The 24,744-nt window shown below is 30.1% G+C and overlaps 1 protein-coding gene across 1 annotated transcript; it reads left to right on the top strand.

The window, feature by feature from the left end:
- The first annotated feature begins 2,079 nt into the window (after positions 1–2,079).
- LOC140865847 (uncharacterized) lies at positions 2,080–4,840 on the top strand. The gene is made up of 3 exons (XM_073270650.1): positions 2,080–2,697; positions 3,565–3,724; positions 4,021–4,840. The coding sequence occupies exons 1-3, from the start codon at positions 2,193–2,195 to the stop codon at positions 4,487–4,489; spliced, it is 1,134 nt and encodes a 377-aa protein (XP_073126751.1). The 5' UTR covers positions 2,080–2,192; the 3' UTR covers positions 4,490–4,840.
- Positions 4,841–24,744: the final 19,904 nt, after the last annotated feature.

Raw genomic sequence — 24,744 nt, 5'->3', positions numbered from 1 at the left:
TTTGATCTTAGTCCAGTAACTTGGATTTTTTTTTTGTTTTTGTTTTTGTTTTCATCGAAAGTCACTAAATCAATCGAGTATTACTTATTTGGCACTAGGGGTGGAATCGGGTTGGGACCCGTCCCGTAACCCCCTTACCCGATTTCCGTCCCGATAGGAATTGAGATATTTTTTTATCCCGATCCCACACCCGAGAAGTGTCGGGACCCGAATGTTTCGGGATCCCGAACATTCGGGATCCCGTCGGATTGGGAGAGGGTAATCCCGAATTATTTTTTTAAAAAAAATTCTATGAAAATATTTTTTAAAAAAAATTATGAAAAAAATCAAACAATTTTTTAATACATTACAAATAAATTAAAATTTATTTATATATAACAATTAAAAAACTAAAACTTTTTTTTAGTACATTATAAATAAACTAAAACAACTACTTAATTAATAAAAAAACATATAATTATTCATAATAATAAAAAAAAACAAAATAAAAATTTATAACTCAATGTTAATATTAAAAAAGATAAATATAAAAAAAATTACATGGTATATAATTATAAAAAATATTAAAATATAAAATTTTTAAAAAATTATTTTTTTAATTAAAAAACATTATTAAAAAAAAATTATATTCGGGTCGGGTCGGGAATCCCGTCGGGAAGAGTAGCCTATCCTGATCCCGATCCCTAAATTAATCGAGTCGGGAAAATTTCGGGTCGAAAAAATTTTGGGACAGGATCGGGTTGGAAATCGGGACGGGTCGGGATTTATATGAAATTTGCCACCCCTATTTGGCACCGATACTTTTCTATACGTCGAGGTGATCACGGTGCGATTTTTTGGTTTTTTTAAAAAAAAATTAAACTGAATTGCCCTTTGCGGTTTGGTTATACTTTATTTTTATTATTGTGATTTTGAATATAAAATTGGTTTTGCGGTTTTGAGCGATTTTAAGCAATTGCGATTGATTTGCAATTTTTAAATGATAAGTAGAATGAAAAAAAAAAAGTTCTCAAATTATTTAAAACAATAATATAAAAAAAAATAATAAATAACATATTTAAAGATAATATAACCACAAATAGTAAAAAACATAATTAGATAAAATATATAACATAAAAAATAAAACATCAAAATAAAGTTAAAAAAGATAAATATGATCTTTTATGTTTCGTTTTCAGTCATGATCATAAAACAATTCAAAGAATATTTGTTGTGCTAAGAAATAAAAAAGAAAAATATCGAAAGAATGTTGTGAGAAAAAGTGACGGAGTGCAAATAGAAATAAAAAATATAATATATATTAAGATGTCATTAATAATATTATTTAAAACAACTATATAAGCAATGCGGTGCGGTACGAGAGGATTTGGTAAAAAAAGAAAAAGATAACCGCACCGTGCGGTTTATATTTTTTTTAAAAAAAACTACAGTTATTTATTTAAAAAAATGTAAAAAAAAAAAAAACGGTGCGGTGTGGTACGGTTGGTTCGGGCAGTTATTAAAAAAATTTGATCAGCCCTACTTATATGGATCATTTGGCAAGAATAAACCATATATTGCACAAATTAAATTTCTTATGCAAAAATAAATGAAAAAAAAAAACGACACTCAATATTCACAAATCTGGGAAAAAAAACTTGTCGTTTCGTTTTATTTTGATCAAATATATTTTAATATGTGTAATATAAGCTTACATTATAAGAGTACATCAAAGCCAAACAAGTAATATTCGAGATTTAGTGACTTTCGATGAAATGATCAATTTTTATTTTTATTTTTAAAAAAATCTAAGTTGTTTGATTAAGACCAAACTTTTAAAAAATTGTAGGACTTAAACAAAAAATAAAAAAAAATGTCATCTAAGACTAAAATTACAATTTTACAATTAAAGTTACTTGTATCATTGAACGTAAAATTGTTCTTTTTAATGATAATTTTTCAAACAAGAAGTTCCAATGTTTGAATGTTGATATGAAGAATAGTTGAATTGAAAAAAGAAAAAAAAAAGTTGAATTGAAGAATTTGACATATTCTAATGTACAACCACAAATATCAGATTGAAAAAATATCTCTGACCAGCTGTTAGTCAACTGATTTAGCTGCAACTAATTCCTGGCCCCCAAAATCATTTCTTGAACCCTAATTTGTGAGACCCTCGATTTCACAATTCCGATTGATTCGTTCCTCGATTAATGGCTCCATCTGCAGTTATTCATATCCCATCATCATGCGCCACTCGTCTCTTCAAAACCCACCAGCCCTTATGTTCTCCACCCATTTGCACTTCCAAAGCCGTCAGCTTTACCATCAGAGCCTCAACTTCACTCGACAATTATGCCCCCTCCATGCCTGCAGGGCCCTTGAATTGCAGCGCCAGCAGCTGGAAGTGGAAGTATCAGGGCAATTCAGTGAATATCCACTTCGAGAAGTTCGAGAAGGAGGGCAATAATGGGCCTTGCAAGAACATTCTGATGGTTCCCACGATCTCTGACGTCAGCACCGTGGAGGAGTGGAGGCTTGTTGCTGAAGAAGTTGTGAAGAAGAATGGTGGGATTGGCTTGAGTGCGACCATTGTGGACTGGCCTGGTCTGGGGTACTCGGACAGGCCGAAACTCGACTACAATGCTGACGTTATGGAGAGATTTCTGGTGGATTTTATTAGTTCCCCTGATTGCCCCATTGCCAGCTCTGTGGCAGGTGTGGAAAATTGTATCTTGAAGTAGATTTTTCGTTTATATTTGTTGGTTTTGTGTGCGCAAGAAGTCGGGTGCCTGGTTTAGTTATCGGTTATTTATCTTGGATTAAAATCACACATTTGCATTTGTTTTATTTTGGTTGTTTTCGGAAAATTATGTAGATCAATTAAGGTGATCAGGTTAGTAACTTGGTATTTCTTTGTTCATGACCACTAAAGAATATTTGTTTAACACTTTGTGATGATGGTTAGCCCTCTGCCGTGAATATAGGTTTCATCTTATCTGTAGCTTATACAAAATTTTGAAGGGATATTTTATGTATTTGTTGTCCTTCAGTAATTTTCTGACCAAAGAGGAGCTCTCTTTAGGAACTAAATGTTTGCTGTAACTGTTGTTGGGGGGTCGGTAGCAGTCGAATTATTCTTTTGGCTCTAGCAGGCATGTGTTGGGCTCTGCTTATTCATTTACAGATTCTTGTGCATTTAGTTTGTTGCGTATACTCATTGCATTAATTCAGTTAACTTGGGAACTGATTTTTCTTTCCAATTTTGTTTTAAGCGTGTCAAGATATCGAGAGAATATCATTTTTAATGAAACTTTAGGACATATGACTGAACTTGTTATCCAGTTCATTTCTCCAACTCTAAATTGTCCTGAGATTCCTCTTTGTTCTTATTTGGTTCATTAACATGTAGACTTTGTGTTCATTTGCTCGTTATTGATTTTAGAACTTATCCTCAATATTGATTGTATACATAACTATTTACACATTTGATCATGCAAAAGTAATGTCTTTTTATGTCTGGTTACTTTCCCAAACTGCATTATATAAATTGTTACCTTTTTAATATGTTATTGCATCTCTCAGATAATGATTATGTGGTCTTTGGAGGAGGGCATGCTGCGACTATAGCAGTGCGTGCAACAAGAAACGGTACCTTAAAGCCAAAGGCCATTGCTGCTGTTGCTCCCACCTGGGCTGGCCCCCTTCCTATTGTGTTTGGTAAAGATTCAAGTATGGAGACTAGGTAGGTGTTACCCTCAACATTCTTCGCAAATTATCGAAGTTATGAAAAGATCTCTTTTTCTGAAGCATGGTCAAGCCACTCATCTTCTTTTTGTTTATGGTTAAGCATCAAGTTTTTCATCAGTCAACGACATATTCAAAATGTTCCCTATGAGATTTAAAGTTTACGTGTGATCTTTAATCAAGTCATATCTTGGAAAAAAAAATCGTAGGATGCATTTATCTGTTGGTTGATACTTCACATCTTTTATGGTATTTAAATAACCGTGTCTTCCGCTCTACCTTGCAAATTTGCAGGTATGGGCTTCTTAGAGGGACCTTAAGGGCTCCTGCTGTGGGTTGGATGATGTACAATGTGCTTGTGAGTAATGAGAAGGCAATTCAATCTCAGTACAAGTCCCATGTATATGCAGATCCTGAAAATGTGACACCTAGTATTATTGAGAGCAGATATGAGCTGACGAAACGGAAAGGTGCTCGGTATGTGCCTGCTGCTTTCTTGACTGGGTTGCTTGATCCAGTAAATTCCAGGGAGGAGTTCATCGAACTATTTGCGGGCCTAGAAGGAAAGCTGCCTGTGCTAGTTATGTCCACATCACGCGCACCAAAGAGGTCAAAAGCCGAAATGGAAGCTCTTAGGGGTGCAAAAGGAGTAAGCAAATTTGTTGAAGTGCCTGGTGCTCTCCTTCCTCAAGAAGAGTATCCTACAGCTGTCGCAGAAGAGCTATACAGGTTTTTAATCGAGACCTTTGAATATAAAGCTTAAGAAATATTCATATCGAGTGGCAGATAGTTCTGTGAATTAAGAACATTGAATGTTATATTACAGATTCATACTCAAAGTCTTGGGGTTAACCCTTGTTTATATTTTATCCAAAATTTTGTTTGATGATAAATCATTTCGAACAAATTCGGGTTTGCAATAAATTTCAACCGAAACCTGAAAATGTGTATTGTATTCCGACCGTATGTTTTAGTCCAGGATACATCATCAGCATTCTGGTTTGTGGTTATGTCTGCAATTTTGTTTTAGAAAGTTTTCAGTACTCTCATATAACGAATACCATTTCCCTGCAAGCAATGACTTAATTTGTTCTTTGTGTTGTACTTTACAAGGTCTCATTTCAATCTTCTTCTCAGCTGATGTATTTATCTTACCAGTAAATTTTCTTGTTATAACCATTGTTATCAAAGGCTCGAAGCACACGAAAACGCTCCTGCACCTTGGGCCTTGCCTCAAGGTGCAAGTCGATGTGCACCTCTTGTGTAAGTGAAGCATGCCGAGTAATGGCCGGATGATTCTGTCATCCACAGGGTGTGATACACCCGGTGTAGCATTCACTGCTCGTTTGGTGTGACCGCACTTGGTGGTTGGTGTAGCATAGAATCTGACCTGAGTAGTAATATTTTGGAATTAAATGTGTGAAAAAAGGGTATCATATGACATATAGTGTGCAAGTAATTACCAAGCTATGGAAGTATGGAACAAGTATGAACAACTATTCTTCTGAGTACAAGCATATAAGAAATACTATTACATTGTGAGGCTCTTATGCTTCAGATGGTAAATGAGATCCTACACGTATAGTACAGACACTGTCTCAACCCAAATTCAAAGGTTGAGATTTATCAATACATGTGGGGTCGCAAATATTGATAAATATTGATAAATCTTCACTCTTAATTATATCATTGGGATAGTATCCGTAAAAATAAAATAAAATTATCCACTTCGAACTTGAGGGATAGCGTAGTTTTGTGACTTGAAGTTATTATCAACAACTTTTTTCCATATGTCCTACTTTAAGGTATACACTATAGTTGTACGACGAAACGACAGTGATATCACTCGTTTATATATGTTGTATGTAACAATCGATATTGTTATCCTGTAGGTTATAATAATCAAAATGTGTTGTTTGAACTGTTATATAATTTTAAGTTTGATACAGTAGAAAGAGTTCGATGTTACAATTGTCCAAGCTATATATGAAAATAAGAATTGATTTCTATTATGTAATTGTTCGAGTTCGTTATTTATAAAATTAAATTATATGGTTGCACGAATACGTTTTTTTTATTGTTGTGCCATATGATGTAACAAGAATAGTTCGACTATATTCAGAAAATATTATGAAATGGCAAGGCTACAATATAATTATATCAAGTAGGAATTTCTAACGTAGATATAATGTCCGGGGAAAAGCTCGGAACATATAGATTTAAGTTACTATATGTATTAAAAGATAAAAGTTAAAATGTTCTCACGAGTCAATTTTATGAGATATAACTTTTATTTGACCTGACTCATAAAAAATATTAAATTTTATGTCAAAAATATTATTTTTTTTATTATAAAAATGAGTCGAGTTGATCCGTCTATGGATGTTCAAATTTCGGATAAAACCGAAAAAATCGTAAATCCAAACCGAAAAAATCAAACACCGAACCGAAAACCAGATTTTGAAATTTGGATATAAATGTTAAAGGCGAAATTTATTTGGTTTGGTTTTGGATTATATATATGTCAAAATCGAACCAATCGAAAAAACCGAAATTTCATTAACTTAATAATTTAATTTATATTATATATTTATTGAGATGATATTTAATGAATGAGGATCATTTATAATAATTTTTAAATTGATTATTGTTTATTTAAGTCATTTAGATTTTGAATTTAGAGGTTTTACAAATAAAATCATGTAAAAAGATAACATTTTATATTTTAAAATATATTTATATTATTAATAAAATAATTGTATCAAAATCGAATTAATCGAATAACCGAACCGGATTGGAAGAAAACGATTTGGATATCGGATTATATATTTTTAAAATCGAAAACCAAAATAAAATACCGAAAAAGAATTAACCGATGAACAATCCTAAATCTGTCTCACGCGCGCACATGGGTGCTCACGGTGGTTGCTCACCATATCATTTCTTTATATATATATATATATATATATGAGTTTTGCTATCCTGCACACCCATCGTGCCCACCATGAGGTGGCACTCAACTATTGGACGCACAATTCATCACATCCAATAGTTGAGTGTCACCTCATGGTGAGCACATTAGGTGGGCACGGTGAGTGGGCAGGATAGCAAAATTGTATATATATATATATATATATATATATATATATGTGTGAGGACATTTCAGCTGCCCAACAATATTTTCTTACCTCGTCCCCGACCATTAAAACCCGGTACCGGGTTTTAGTTGTTTTTGTTTTTGATTTTTCGCATAACTAAAACACGGTATCGAGTTTTAGTTGTCGGGGACGAGTTGGGCATCATTGGTTGGGCAGCGGAAAATATATATATATATATATAGATAAAATCTTTTTTCTTGGAAAGAAACCGAAGTGTGAAACAATATTTACAAGTCAATTTGAACAAGACTTCAAACTTTGGGACCAACGATGGATTTTCCATATGCATGTCCTAATTAATTCCAAAGAATCATTCTGGACAAACTACTAATTTAAAAAAGGTTCGAAATAATTAAAATTTGGTTGATAGCTACGGAAGTTGAAGTTCGTATGGTCACCATGTTTTTTATAACCTAATACAGCCACTACTTGTGATCTTTTTTTCCCTCTTACTCAAATCTGTCAAGTACAAAGTTTTTAAAGATCATACATGAATGATGAATTGATTTGAACTATATTAGCGATACGCAGGGACAGATCTAGAAATTTGAGTTTGGAGAGTTTAAATTAATGTAATAAATTATATATTATTATAAAAAAAATATAATTAATTTTAATATATGTTGAAGCTCATTTAACGATTTTATGAATTTAGAGTAATAGACCATAAATACGACTTGAAAATTTTCTTCCCAATTTTTATAATTTATTTTGATTAAACTTAATAATTGATTAAAATTAACAAATTAAATTTTCATTATCTAAGAATTATACCTTTTAATCACTCAATCATGAAAAACTCACTTTTCAACCTTTTATCATCATCCAAAGATTACAATATTTTAAAAGTAATCTGAAAACAAATGAGATTTCATGTGTATATCTATGCTTGAGACGTGAGACATCAAGTCATGAGACCGAATTTATATATAAATTTCAGAGAAACAACTCATATATATACAAGAATAAAAATTTTAAGACACTGTTAATTATTTTGAGAGATATACAAGTTTTTTTCTTAAAAAAAGAAAAAGAAAAAAAAATTGGATAGGGCTATAGCCCACCACAACCCTAATGCCATCCCTGCGGTATGCTTACAGTCGAAATGATCGTGGTGCATTTAGATTGAAATATTTGAAACAATTAATCGGATGAAATTATGTAAGGTGAATTTTTTTTAATTTTTATACCAATTTAGTTGATTAGATCCGGTATACAAAATATACTCTAGATGCAACTATATCATTTCAATTTATTTTAAAATCAAATCATTTCATCCAAATACATTCTTATTTCTCGCATGACCATGCGATATTAATAAATTAATTAATTAATTTTGAAAACATGTGAATGATTTTAACCATCACCTAGGCTTTGCTTACATCCTTATCTAAACCATCTTACGTGTGAACTCTAATCTTACACGGCTTATGCTTGTCTCAATCTATAGTTCGTACGTACGTGACCATTTGTCAATGAAACAAAATATATAGTACAATTTATTAATTAATATATTTATATATAATACTATAATAGACACACACACATATAGATATCAAAATAGGAATAGAACCAAAATCTAAATACATGATCTAAACAAAAATTTGCTCACACTTCTTGTACATATATGCGTGTGTATGAAGAGTTCAAATTGCTGTATTTATTGACTACCATGACATAATTTGCACAAAAATTTAAGCTCGATCGCATACACATGCTTATCAGATTCGACTTGGATTCGATAATTTTTTTTATATATATATGGTCATGATATACTCGTAATATATATAAATTAATAATTTAATTTGATAATTATCAAATTCGAGTAGAGCTTGAACTTGGAGGTGAAATGTATATATAGTAGGTATATATGTGGAGCTGGGAAACTTCAAAAAAATAGACATACTTTGAGGTAAAATGTAATAGATGTCATCCATTGAAGTTGGGAAACTTCTGAGATATGGACATATACATTTTTTTGTAAATAAAATTTTATGTTGTTTCATGCTAAGTATTTAAAATAAAGTTCCCTCATCATTAAGGTAAGCGGATATATAGGTCTGTCGACATGAATGATTTGTCTTCCTTTGGCTGAAATAATTGTTTTGTTAAGATCGTGACATGTTGCGGTAAAACGATAAACGCTCGATTTTATATTTAATTAATTAAAACATGATTTATAGATTACAACGTGCTTGCAAATTCTAAAATTAAAATTGGTTCTCAATTTCGTCTCGTATCTATAGTTTTTACTAGTATTTCGCTGCACGCGTTGCGTGCTCGTACATTTTGTTTTTTTAACGAAAAAAATAAATAATAAATTAAAAAATTAAAAAAATAATAAAAATATAATGTTTTCCTAAACAAATATTCACAAAAAATATATATATCTTATAAAGTGAGTGTTATTTTTGTAAATAAAATAATATCAAAGGGCACAAAGTGAGCTTTTAATGGCTAGAAAAGAGAAAACCATATAAAATGACTATTTTGCCCAATAATTTTAGTTTTATTGAAAATTAAGTTAGGAGATAATGTTAATTTCAAATCAAAATTCACCAATTAATTGAAAATTTGTTAATTAGAAGATCTCTACTTTAATAATATAGTAAGATGATAAACCAAAATTATCCTTACAAAATTAAAAAAACATTTCATCTTAATTTAATAAAAAATATTATAAAAACCCAATTTGAAATTTTTTTTATTTATCTATAACTATTATATCTAACAAAATATTCTTTCATAATTATCCACATTTTTGAAATTTAAAATGACTACATGCTATTTAACATTAAAAATATTACAAAAATCATAAAATTTCTATTTTGATATCATATCTAGGAGTTTTACGAAACTATAATATTTTCGGATTTTTAGTTTTTAATTTTAAATATCATTTATATGAAATATTTTAAAAATATAAATACATTACGTTTATGCGATATATAATATCAACATATTATACGCGTATCATGTGTGTTTTGACTATTAGTATCAAGTATTATTCCCTGTCCAAAATTGAATTTTATATTTTGTATTCTCTTTGATTAATAAAATATATTCATGAGATTACAATAAAACATAATACTATTGATATCAGTCACAATTTCAAGGACCCATTACGATCGAATCTGTACCATCCATTTTTTTCTGATATATATATATATATATATATAAAATTTCAGCTGCCCAACTAATGATGCTCAATTCGTCACCGACCACTAAAATCTGATACCGAGTTAGTTATGCGAAAAATTAAAAAAAACAACTAAAACCCGATACCGAATTTTAGTGATCGAAAACGAGGTGGAGAAATATTGTTGAACAGCTGAAAAGTCATATATATATATATATATATATTCTCGAATTTAAAAGACGGTGAACAATAAGTTTCTAACACACACAAATAAATAAATATATGTAATTTTAGTCATTTTTTTTAAATATTGATGTGGAGCGGATATGACGGTGATTTATATACTGTCACGTCATCAATTTAAATGAAAAAAAACTAAATATATGAAAATTTGAAATATTTAAGACTGAAACAAATTTGACAACATAAAATATTAAAATCGGAAAGAGATAATATATATGATGAAAATAAAATCTCTCTATAATATATAAATATTATTTGTTTCTAAGATATATTTTTATTTTTAGTCCCATCAATTTTTCAAAAAAAAAATTGTTTCGAAATTAAAATATTTTTTAAAAAAATATTAAGACCAAGTCTTCCTTAGAAATTTACAAATAAAAAAAAATGTTGTGTGGAGTTGAATACAACTAATTTAAAATTTTGGAGAATTTTGATTGGTTAAAAAATATAGAGTTTTTAAATATGGAGCACCCCACAGCAGCCAATACTGACTATTTCAGATTAATAATCATGGCCACCGTTCTCATTTAATTTTCACATTTTAAATAATATTTAATTATTTATAACATTTTTATCGAACATTTGTGTCCTTGAATCACGTGAATCATTATTTTTTCTAAAATAAATTTAATTATTCAATTGAGAAAATCCATATTTAGGAATTTAGTATAACTTTGAATTAAGGATTTTGTTTACATTAAAGGTATCGAGTGCTAAAATTATTTTGAAACATCAATATTACTTGATGTGACAAAGGTAACTAAAAGAAGATTGTAGGCGTTGACTGTTAAGGGAGGGCGATCGCACATATTGGCTCTGCTTTGGCTTGTTTATGTAAGGTCTATCTTCAACCTAAAACTTTATTTTAAAGTTGTTTTATTTTATAATAGTGCAATTCTGCATCAAATATAACATTCATCTCCAATCCACTTACTTCAAATCTTACTTTAAAAAAAATATTTTCGAAATATTTCTTTTACCGTACTTTTTATTATTCATAAAAATATATATTTATACATTTGCATTAATTAATTACATTACATATAATTTTTATTATATTAATATTATAATATTAATAATTACAATAATATAACTAAAATGATAAATATATTAATTTGGTATTATTATAATAATATATTATTATAAATTAAATATTGTCTAATTATTTTATAAATTATTAAACATTTTTAATTACTATAACACAAACTAATTATTTTTTAAATAATCAGAAAAAAAATTATTTTTTAAATAATACCTTAATTACAATTCATTATTTAAAAATTAAACTATTTTTCTTTTTTAAAATTTTATTTTATTTGCATTATATAAATAATAAAAAAAACAATTAAAAAATTTTTAAAAAAAAGAAAAAAAAAGTAAAAACCCCCTGCGTCAGATTTGACGCAGGAATCCTGCGTCAAATCTGACGCAGGGAGGGAATTCATTGGACGCTAGCGTCCATGGGTTGGAGAAACAACCCTGCGTCAGAATAGCATTTCACGCTATTTTGAGATGCCCTAAGTTATAAATATCAATTTTATGAGATTGATTTCCGTATTCAATTTAAACTGTAAAAATTTATGTGAAAATTATTATTCTTTATTACATATATGTCGAGTTAACCCATATTACAAGTACCTAGCTTTGAAATTGTCTCATGAATCTACACTTGGTTTTAAAAAAAGAAACTGTCTCATGAAATTTACTTAAATTATTATATCATATATTCTCTCCGTCTCGATTATATAGTCTTACTTTTTTTTACACAGATTAAGAAAACAATTTTATACAAACTTTATATTTTATCCCTATTTAATGTATTAAAAAATGATTGCACAATTTTCAAGGTCTAGTTAATAGGGTTATATTAGTAAAGAATTGTAAAAAATATTACTAAATATAACATATAACTATATATTTGGGATAAACAAAAAAAATATAAACTATATAATTAAGACGAAGGGAGTATATTATAATAAAATTCAAAATAATAAATATTTTTTTGTTAGACACGCACGATGGTGCATGATGGTGTAAACAAAAGTTTGACTTTTTATTCAAAACAAATTTATTTATTTAATTAAATAGTTTAAACAAATAATTGATTCGTATTCACAAAGTCAACACCGCATTCCCCGCACTGGGTCATTTTGTCTGCAGACCCACACGTGGCAAAGTGGTGCCATGCATCTTGCTATTTGTGGACATCTATTTTATAAATATAAATAGTGTTTTTTTTTATTTTCTCAACAAAATATGAATAATTATAATAATTATACAATTGTTTACTTTTTTTAAGATCATAAATAAAATTATCCAACAATTTTTGGCCCTGAAAATATAAAAATATGCATCTTAATGGTCCATAGTATTTTTTACAAACTATTTTCTCTTGTGTCCTGATGTCATGTTTGTTGCGTTAATTTATTATTTTTTATTGGGACAGTAATGAACAATTGATATTTAAATTATTTTACGATTTAAAATATTTAAAATATAATATTATTTTTCAATTATAATTTTTAATAAATCGACCAAAATGAAACATCGGATTCTTTAGTTAGTGTTGCTACTTGCTACGACTAAATAAGTAAAATGAACGCAAATGGGGGTACCTAAAAAAGATAGGAATGGAACTATGCCATGATTTAAAAATTAACACATTAAATAAGATTGGTGTAGAAATATTCGACAATTAATATGGCAAATTGAGAACAAGACAAATATATACATGTCGCCGATGAATCATGAAAGTAGTCGACATTAAGATTGTCCAAATATAGTCGGTGTTGAAATATTTTATAATATTTTTATTTTGAGTTTTATGAAAATTTCATACGATTTTATAAAAACTTCTGAATTAAATCTTATATATGAAATTACAAATATTTTTCAAAATTTGGTGAAACATTAATATGAAAACAATTATTTGATTTTCTTTATGTTATTTACATTTAATTGAAAATGTAAAGTACTTTTATTTATTAAGTATGTACAATCACAGAAAAAAAAAAAGTGATTCTAGGTTTTTGGCTTTAAAAAAACTAGTTTTTTATGTTTCTTAAACATAAATTCTGGGTTAACTTCTACTTAATTTAATTAAATTTTAAAAATTAATGTGATGTTGATTCTGTTTCTACAAAAGTGATTTTGATTAAAATACTGGAGTCCATTATTTATCAAACACTAATTATTTCTTATTTTCAACTTTACCCTTTTCTTTTCTAGCAACACTTTTAATTATCACTTGTTAAAAACAAAAGCTATTGCAAACACTCCCTCGCCTTTATTCTAATCTTACCACTTAAACACCAACTAATTGCTGCTTAATAACAACTAAGCCCACTTAACATCTTAACCATCTCATAATTGGACACTAATACTGTGGGCCTGGCCCGTAATGAGAAAATAAAAAACGCCTTTTCGAAAATGGGCCCACTTAACAGCCGCTGAGGGACCAAGGACGTGGAATGGAAGCTTTCCCATGCCCCAATTTGTCTTTACGCAAACAAAAATAAACACGCTGCCATGTGTTGTACCATACACCACACAAGTGGTACATCCAGCCCAATGGGCCTACACCGTTGACACCAATTCATTGAACTTAAAAGATTATGCTGGCAAATCATGGTGTGCCATCCCTTTCTCCTTTGGGTGCCACTCGAGAAATGGTCCCAAGTCCCAACTATATCTATCAACATACATTGCAATGTTTCTTTGGTGGTGAGCATTTCGGTTATGGTGTCAATTTTGAACAAATTAATCTATATTATTGTACCAACATAGAGCGACGACGATGATATATGTAATCGGATGTCAATCCAATCGCTATGTTTCGGCCCAGGTTTATTGGATGAGAATTTACACTTGTGTTGCTCTGTTAGGTAATAAACACGAAAGATGTTATGTTCCAAAGATAAACTTGTGTTTGACGTATGTGTTGATCATGCTTACAAATGAGAGTTTTTGTCATATTTACGTCTTTTGGTACTACACTAAGTAACTATCATAAAAATTCTTTTTTTGCTTGCCATTTGAATCCTCTTACCATTTGCTTATGTTCTCAATAAATTTGGGATTATCAAATATAGGAGATGGGTGGTTTAGATATCAAGCATTCCGAGTTCTGGGGTACGCACGTTGGTTCCCAATGATCTTGTTCCGACCATACCTCGTTCCACATTGGTGTGCGACATTGTTGAAATCTGTGCCCAAGACATTACACAATGGTAACATAGATGGTTGCGGTGCGAACATAAAGATAATAGTGATATGTGACAAAAAGATATGTGGGGCAAAATCCCGGTTCAGTCCTAAATATTTGGACACATTTCCGGTTCAGTTCTAAATGCTTGGATGTTACCGGTTTGGTCCTAAATCTTTCCCAAAAGTTTTCGATTCAGTCCTAAATGTTTATACGTTCCCGGTTTGGTCCTATATATTTCCCAAAAGTTTTCGGTTCAGTCCTAAATATTTTTACATTTCCGATTTCGTGCCAAATATTTCTCAAAAGTTCTCGGTTTGATCTTTCCATGTACTCGTGCGTTAAAACTAACATCGCGTAGTGTTATATCATTTATAATTGATTTTTATATTATTTATTATCTATTTAACATTAAAAAAGTTGTAAATAAAACACAAATTTATTAGAGTTTTTATCCAAATTTAAATCAATTTTACACAATGTTCAAAATAAAAATATTAAATCATGATGCTACAAAATAAAAACTTAAATAAAATAAACGAAACTTGAGAAATTAAAATTTAATGATGTTATTTCACATTTCTATTAATTTTGTTATATTCTCATTCATGATGATTGCACATTTAAGAAAACATTTGAGAGTTGAAAAAAGATATATATCTTTTTAAAACTCTTTTTATAATTTTAAAAATACTATTTGAAAAAAATTTATTATTAAATAAAACTTAATTTCATATCACTACTTCAACAGTGGTCAAATACTTCATTATATTTTCTCAATTGTTAACCATAAGTATTCTTCTCTTGAAAAATTTGATGAAAATTTCAAATATTTTGTGAAATAAGTAATACTAGTTATTTGCTAAAACATATGTTTATTTGTTTGTGAATGATAATGTTTTTAACTATCAGGTTGCACGGTTCAATTATTTTTTATTCTATAATTTTATTTTGCATAATTTATATTATATTTTCATTTGAAAGAAATTCTTGTTCATTTATTATTATTATTATTATTATTATTATTATTATTATTATTATTAGCTTCTATTTTATTTAGGACGAAATCTGGAACGTAAAACATTTAGGACTGAACCGGCAACTTTTTAAAATATTTGGGACCAAACCGAAAACATAAAAATATTTAGGACTGAACCGAGAATTTTTGAAAAATATTTCGGACTAAACCGGAAACATTAAACATTTAGGACTGAACCGGAAATATGTCCAAACATTTAGGACTGAATCGGAATTTTCTCCAGATATGTGCATAGAAGCTGTCTATGGAACCTGAGCGACAAAGTGTCAAATGCACAAGAGCCTTCTTTTGAATCTATATGGACAAGTCTTGGGTGAATTGATGATTCAGGTAGTGATAATTAATGATGTTGGGTATTGAAATAGTGGTGATTGTAATACCCTCCCGCATTGCATTGGGAGAAGTGTATGACATGGTTATCAAGTGTGGTCCTGGTAATAAACTCGAACTTATAAGAAGTTAAGATAACAATTTTTGTATGGTAATTAAGGGAGAATATGGATTTGTTGATAATGGATCCGATCACACATTATCATATTAGCTTTCACGAAAATTCATATCAGACGGTCTCATGGGTTAATTTTCTAAGATTTGTATTTTATTCAACCTAACACATAAGTATAATTTTTTAAGTCAAAAATATTATTTTTTCATTCAAAGTATAAACGAATTCGACCCGTCTCACGAATATAAATACGTCACACCGTCTTGTAGAAAAGTGCTCTTTGATTTTTCTTTTTATCCATCCAATATAATCTCATTGAATTTAACGCGGTTAATTTTGCATAAATTATAATATCTGATTTCAGGATTTGTCATGGAGACACGTCACACGTTCTCTATCAATTAAATTTTTTTTGCGTAGATCTAATGTCACACGTTCTCTATCAACAATAAAAAATTTGAGTTCAACCTAGCATATGGGTATTACTCCTAGGGATGAGTTTTCGGTATACCGTATCTAAAATATTGGTATGAAAAAAATTCATATCGGTACCGATATCGAAATTTCAAAATTTTGGTATGAAAAACATACATATTGCTACCGTACAAATACCGAAAAAAAATTCGATATACCAAAAAAATGTTTATATATCGAAAAAATTTCGATATGGTATCCCGAAAAGTTGGTATTTTGGTTCGGTATTCCAGCCCTAATTACCCCAATGATAGATCTAATGTCTCATGATTTGTCACGTCAACAATATATCATTAATTACGCCTACGTGTAAAAATAAAAATCATTAAATGCATGACTTAGGGCATCCACAGTGGGAGCTCGAAACACTTCTGACAAGGGAAAGAGCTTCTCCAAAGGGCGCTCTTGACAGCAAAAGCGCCCTTTGCTTATATTTTTTTAATATTTTTTTTATTATTTAAATATATATAAATATAATCGTTATTATATATTGTATATATTACATATACATACACACTTTTCTTCCTCCACTTTTTTTCCTCCACCGTTTCTTTTTTCTTCTTTTTCGGCTTTTCTTTTTCAAATTATTGCATCCGATACTTTAATTTTTTTTAGTATTTTTTATTATTAAATATTATATATATTAATATTTTTTATTATTTAATTTAATATTATATATATATATATCCGTTATGCAGACACATTATTGCCTTTTGTTTGTATTATGTAAAGTTATTAAAAAAATATGAAAATATATATTTTTAATTAAAAAAAGCCGTTCAAAGTTTCCTATAAATACACTGTGCATTTTCATTATTTCATGCTACAATTCTTTCACACACAAAATCACTTGATTCACTCCATCAATTTATTTGAAATGGATGAAAATTTTTTCGGGTCTTTTAGAAATTATTTGCATTCCGAAAATATCGAAAAAAATACCGCAGAAAATTCTCAGAGTCGTCCTAATAGCCAATTTATTTCTCCCACACAATACCCTCATAATTTTCCAAATCTTTCACAATATCCGCTTAATTTTCAAGGCTCTCAAAGCTTGCCTACTTTTCCGAGCAATGTTCGTCATCAAGCTCCATTTTATGCGTGTCCACTTGAATATTGACAAGCTATGGGTAGTCAATTTGCAATGGACCTTAGGTGGCAAAAGCTGGAAGAACTTCACATGGAGAAAATAAAAACTACAAAAAAATGAGGTAGCGACTCGAGAGGCTGAGGCCCTTCATAAGGATTATGAAATCCTTATGAAAGATACCAGTGACATGACACCGGAACAACTTAACATACATCTCAAAATATGCGCAAAGCTTAAAAAGAAGCATGAAAGAGAGTAGATGTATTTTAATTTTTTTTAATATCGTTTGTAATTTATGTATTTCTTATCATCTACTGAAGCATTATGTAATCAAAATTTTAATTATTAATTAATGTTGTATATGTTCACGATCATATAATAAATATTAAGAATGATTTGTAATAAATAAATATATAAAATAAATTAATAGTTGTTTCTTCAAAAATAAAAATTCGTATATAACTATCATATTTTGAATAATATGAATTTCAATGTTAAATCACCCATCCACGATCACTATCATATTATGAATAATATTAATTATTTGTAATAAATAAATGTATAAAATAAATTGTTAATTGTTTTTTTAAAAATAAAAATATGTATTTCACGTTACAAAAATTTTGAAATTGAATTCAAATTATAGTTATTTTTTTATGAAGTACAATTATTAAATATTTATAAAAATTATATTTATTTTAATAAAAATAAGCTATTGATATAAATTAAGTATATATAAATATATAAAATAAATTGATATTTTAAATATTTGAATTGAGTGTGAGGTCCATAAAAAAGTTGTTTGAGTTTTTTGTTATAGTGGAGAATTGAATGAGGTTTTATGTTTTTGAGGTGACGTTGACGTGGCGGAGTGAGAAGCATGAAAAAGCTCTCCAGGACTCTTTGCTATTGTGGATGCCCTTAGATATTATCTTTAGTGTAGGATCTCATTAACCCTACTAGATATGTTGTTGAGGTTTTAATGAAGTGATTGATGAGTTCACCAGATATATGGTGGGTTTAAGAGTGCTTGTATTGTCTAAAAAGAGTGATTATTGAAAAAAATTTACATTTTTTTTTAAGAGACTGCAAACACTTTCTAACAAATCAAATGATTTGATGACGATAATAAAGTACTCAGAAAACAAAGCTTAAACATTAAGAAAAATTAAATATTTTGTCACGTATACTCGACTTTTATTTTTTATTTTTTTTATTTTGTATTGTCAAGTTCTAGTTTTATTATGTGCATTTCGATTTTTCATAATTTTAGTTTTTTACCTTATTAAGCATTGACGTGTCATTGTATTATAAAAAAAATACAGTGACAAATATTATAAAAATAATTAAAACTTTAAATAAAATAAACCAATAAAAATCAAGTAGCGAATGAAGACTGAAAATTTGATAGTGGTAAGAGCTAAAATCGCAAATAGTTAATAAAAAAAATATTGTAATTTTTCAATATCTTTATTTTTGAAAATATCTATTTATTTGATATAAATGTTTAAATACCTGCCTTGTCGGCCCTATCCCTTCAACCATGAAGTGAAACCATGATATGACCATTTGAAAAATGCTACTCGAGAATATTAATGCTATTGATTAGTGTAGCATAGCTACGTACAAGTCATAAGTTGTGAGAGTACAATATATGGCACATTTTTTAACAATTAATTATGCATGAATATTGACAACGCCAGAAAATATTACAAAAACACCCTATGTTTTTAATTAATTTTTGTCTATAGCTTAGCACACATAAAATATTAAAAAAATATATCTGCAAACTACTTGAGAGTCTACCGATTGTTTAATTGATGAACAAAATATTTGACCGATTAATTAATTATTTTTTAACACACGTATCACGTGCACTCATTGGACACTATTCTTGCGTGTTTTTCGCTCGCAAGCGCACGATGTCAAGTTATAATATAGGAATTAAGTTCAAATCGATTCCACAGAAAATGAATAAAATAATATTATATTAAATATTTGCAACTAATAAAATCTTAATCCTATGTAGAGCTACGATGATGGTTTGTGTTTAAATAACTAAAATTTGCAATAAATAAAATTAATTAACGACAAATTCGCAAGACATAAATTCAATAAGAGATGAATTCTAGAGGTTCGATATCACTTGATTATCCACCAGTTTAATTCCTAAAGAAATCTATATCATAAATTCTTATAGTTTACTAACCAAGAATTACTAATATTTTCTACTCCCTTTCTCAAGTGACAAGTAGAAATTCGTACCTAATAGTAAATTTAATATTTCAATCAAAGTTTAGATATCAAATTCGGTAAACATTACAATAATTCTTACAATGTCTTCAATGGAGTTATAGGTCTCTCGAACACTATAAACACCAACGATGTATTTTTTTATGGTCTTATTCAAAATCGTCTCTCTCGAGTGATAAATTTCAAATAAATATAACAATTCAACTAGTGATCAGTTAATTGAACGCAATCAATTCAGAAAAACACAAATAAACAGAATGAAGAATTCTAATATATCAATCAAAATATAAAAAAACATAGTTTCAAGTCAAGTTACGTCGTCCCTCTAGACAAAGGAATTAGTTCATAACGAAAATAAAAATCAAACAAAGCATGTTCTTGATCATCATTCAAGAATTTAGGAGAAAAAAATGAAATAAAAACGAAGGTATGTGATGCTTCTCCGTCTCTGGAAGTCGCTTCGTCCGTCTTTGTGTCAAGAATGCTTCTTCTCCCTTCTACTTGGTCCCTATCCGTCTCTAGCCTTCAAAAATTTCATGCAAACCCTCAATTCCCCTTCAAAAATAGCCAAGAAATCTCCTTAAAATCCGAATAAAAAATTTCCATATTTTCGGTAGAGTGCAGCGCTGGAGCGCTAGAAATTGCATTTAAGGGAGCTGGAGCACTTAAAAATAGGCGTTGGGGGGCTCAAGTTTCGTATTTTATTTTTCAATGAAGGACGTCTAGCGCTAGAGCATGTCAAAACTGGCGCTGGGGCGCTCTGGACATTAGATTACGGGTGCTGGAGCTTTGAAAAGATGGAGCTGGGGCGCTAGTCTTTTTTCAAACGCGCAAAATTCTTTTAAAATGATAATTATGTATTGTTAATTATAAGTTTATCATGCATGCAATCAATTTAACTGTAGACGGTTCAGGTACAAGCTCTACATTTCCATAGAAGTCGAAAAATCTCATTATATGCATTATTCATTTAATTAGGATCAGTACTGTAAAGATCCACTTGAAAAAAAGAAAGAAAAAAAGAGTGTATAAATGTAGACTTCTTTTACGGGATAAAATCCAAATACGCCTTAAAGTTTCCTAACTTTTCCAAAAATATACTAACACTTTATTCGTTCCTAATTATGTCCCTTATTTAACAAATAGTTTCCTTAATATGTCCCTCAAACTAAAAATTGCCTATAATACCCTTATTCTAACAATTATAATTAATATTTCCTCTGGGCTCAAAAAATGGTATCAGAGCTTAGGTAATTTTATTCAGACTTTATATTATTCATTAAATCATATTTTTCTTTGTTGAGAAAGAGATTTTCAACAAACCATGGATTCAAACGAGAGTTTGAACCAGAAGGATTTCATTTATATGAAATTCCATACACAAGTGAATCTATTTAAAATAGATTCTTTACAACAGAACTTAAAGAGACTTAGGTCGTTTATACTCTCTGAAGAGATTAAGAAATATGATTTCTAATTCTCAATTTCTATAGATCACACCAGATTCCTCTAAACTCTCCGGAGATCTTAGAGAAATTCAAAAGACGGTACAATATTACAGTAATCAGCTGTATGAAATACCTCGGCAGATTGGAGAAATCCTTAAAAAATAAGAAGAAATTCTTGTAACTCTAAAGGATCTTCAAACTAAGATTATAAATCTAGAACATACTTCTGGTTCTAGAAAGTGAAATACAGGAGGAAGGTTACCACTCTCGTTTGGTACCGAACCTCTGTTACATCAGAAAGGTAAAACCAAAATGGTTCAAAAACCTTTAACTGATGATGAATTGATGGTTAATCTTATAAAGACAGTATCAGAGAAAAACACTATCTGATGACTACTTTAGAAAGATTAAATCTCGAGGATCTACAAGATCTTGCGGATTCTTTTTCGAATCTTAAAGTAGTAGATCTAAAAATGAATTCTCCTGAGGGTGAACAACCCATAGGGAATCCCCCGAGATATGTGGTTAAAACAGAAGAACCATATAGTGAGTTCCATATTGGAGAAAATTCACATCCAGCAGGAACCAGATCAAGAAGGAGTAATATACCAATACATCAAACTCCTTATGGAAAAACTGTTTTAGACCCGATACATCCTTATGGGGTTATGTTAAACCTGGATGTTCTGGACTTCAAAAACAGAGAAGATCTCATAGATGATTGGACATCAGCCATGAGAATAGCAGCAGGAACTTTAGATCTCAATAAAGAAGGATTTATCAAACTTCTGGAAATAAGTCTAATGGGATCTGTCAAGATAGCTTGGGAAATGACCATGCCAGAAACCAAGGAATCAATCTTAGCAGGAGAATCACTTAGCGAGATTGGAGGAAGAATGACCACCCTTTTTAAAGCACAATTCATAGGGTAGACTATTTCAATAATCAAGATACAGAGAAAAAGAGAAGATATACTCAAGCTCTGTATAGCCTCGAGTTACATGATATCTGTTTAGTTGATGAATATATTATGTTATTCACCAAATACAGATGGAATTTGGGAGTTGAAGAAAATGTAGCCATTCAGCTATTTTTCGCAAAAATGCCAAGCCCCTGGAGAGAAATGCTGATAAAAGAATACGTTCCAGGTAATCTTGATACTTTGGCAAGACGCGCCTCTTTTTTGAAAGGAAAATTGGCGGAATGGTGTCATATAACAGCATTACAGAAGAACTACAAAAAAATAAGGGGTATTAACAAGCATACTCCTCTATGTTGTAGAGAAAATGATCTCCCTACGGTTATAGGGAATAAATCACAGGGATTTAAAAGGAAGAAATTCAGAAATAATCCTTACAATAAAAGAATGAAAAGTTCTTGGAAACCAAGAACATTTTGATCCAAACAAAAGGCCAAATCTTATAGATCAGGTAGAAGAAGTGGACCTACAAGAACATCCCCAGCAAAAAACTCATCACAAGGCAGGGGAAGAACACCATCTAGAAGAACTTTCATAAGAACTCATACGAGAGCAAGTGAAAGTTTCAAGGACTGCAACTACTGGACATGTGGAGCAAGATGACATATATCTACAAACTGTCCAGAAAATGAGAAAAAGGGAGTTAAACTCTTTGAAGCAACACCAGATATGGATGATGCGGTATTCTTTCAAGATCTAGTCCAAGTATATCAATTTGAAGATATCCCCTCAGATGAAAGTATATACGAAGAAGAGATTTGTTTAGCCAAGATGAATCTGAAGATGAATCAGAATCAGAATAAAGAAAAAGTGTTTCGACACGAAACACAAGAGAGTTTGGCTGGATTTTTTAGTCAAACCACGATATCTCATAATATGGTCCAAAGGATTATGAGAGAAAATCCAACATTACAGAAGTACCAAGGATTTTCGGCAGGACAAGTAGAGAGGGTCTTAGGCAACCTAGGGCTAAGACAAAGAAGACATCATTTGATTTACAAAGTATCCAGAAGGAAAATGACAATCCCGATGGAGTTAACAAGTAATCAAATAGAGATGCAGTTAATTCCTTTTGAAGAAGTAAGAGAGGAATTGCAAAAGCTGAAAAGTGAGGTAGCAAGAACGATGTCTTGGATTCACATTGGAGCAATCCAAATAATGATCAAGGCAACTTTTAAAGAAGGAATAGATTCACCCATAGATATCGTAGTATGTGATAAAAGAATGAGGAATATCCAAGATGCTGTTCTGGGTACGATCTCAGGAAATCTATGTGCAGAAAAAATTGTAGGAGTTATTTATCCAAGAATAGCCTACAATTTAGCTGACAAAGACTTTAGTCGAGCCTTGACGTTGCATCAAAACTTCAAGGAAAAAATATTAATGAAGGAAGGTAATAGACCATATTCTATTACTTATCAAATTTCATATGCTCTTTCTAATACGCATCATTCTGAATTATTTATTAGAAATGAGTTTATTGAAATTCCAGAAATCTTTGGAAAAGTTGCTCAAGCAATATACCCGGAAAGAATCGAGTTTCCTTTAATTCAGGAAACAGATATTCAAATACAAGATAAACCGGTTCTATACAGAGATCTAAAAATAGAACCCCGAAGGTTATCTTTCCAAGGTGACCGAATGACAATTCGAAGGTGAAAAAAATCTCCTATTCAGGAAATTCCACCAGAAGAAAAGGAGTTTTCAATAATATGAAAACTTAGATCTCCAGAAGGATAGAAAGAAGTCAAAATAGTATTCGAAATTACAAGTCACAGGAACCAATTTTCTTGTAACTCGATTTACTATTTAGAGCAGCATGTAACAGGAACTTACCAAGGATTAATAAATATTGGAGAATTGGAAGTTCAAATCTGTGGAATTCCAGGAAAAGAAGTGGATCAGCTCATTCTTGGCCTAGAGTTTCTGGAGGACCATAAACCATGGAAACGCCTTGAAAAAGGAATAGAGTTTATGGCAAAAGAAAAGACTTGGAGGATTCAATAAGAATTCTACGAGATGAAAAACCAAGAGAATTGGATAAGAAACAATCCCTTAATCAGATTCGAAAACTCTGTTTACAAACAGAGGAAGAAGCAATTGTTGAAATTAGTAAGTCATGAACATGATTTACTAGAATGCATTAAAGAAGTAGAAATGAGTAACCATACTCTACCTTCTGAGACCTTAGGAAAAATAAAGGTAAATAGTCTTAATCGGATTACTGAGTTACAACACAGTCTGTTAAAAATGGCGGGGCCATTTAGTAATCCCTTTAAAAAATGACAACAAGTCCTTTCTCCATATACATTCCAATAGAGATGTTGTATGAACAATATAAGGCTGAATATTTTGCAGCTTATATTGACTCGGGAGCAGGAATTTGTACAGCAAAAAGAGGAGTCTTCCCTGAAGAATGTGAAGAAGAATTGCCAAAAATTGCTGGACGAGATTTCTCTCTCAGAATTTTAATTCTTTGCAAATGAATAAAACAAGCAAAGATCCTTGTAGGAGGAGCAGGTCAAACACCTTGGTATAAGGTAAAG

The sequence above is a fragment of the Henckelia pumila genome, chromosome 4 (genome assembly GCF_033568475.1).
Source record: "Henckelia pumila isolate YLH828 chromosome 4, ASM3356847v2, whole genome shotgun sequence".
Taxonomy (NCBI): Eukaryota; Viridiplantae; Streptophyta; class Magnoliopsida; order Lamiales; family Gesneriaceae; genus Henckelia; species Henckelia pumila.
Note: the sequence above shows the minus strand (reverse complement) of the source record. Positions and strands in the feature narration are given on the sequence as shown.

What these genes read in the sequence shown, in the direction of transcription:
- LOC140865847 (XM_073270650.1), top strand. Translation starts at nt 2,193, where the DNA reads ATGGCTCCATCTGCAGTTATTCATATCCCATCATCATGCGCCACTCGT. An exon ending in CATTGCCAGCTCTGTGGCAG is followed by an intron (nt 2,698 to 3,564) that starts GTGTGGAAAATT and finishes TGCATCTCTCAG; the next exon opens with ATAATGATTATGTGGTCTTT. An exon ending in GATTCAAGTATGGAGACTAG is followed by an intron (nt 3,725 to 4,020) that starts GTAGGTGTTACC and finishes GCAAATTTGCAG; the next exon opens with GTATGGGCTTCTTAGAGGGA.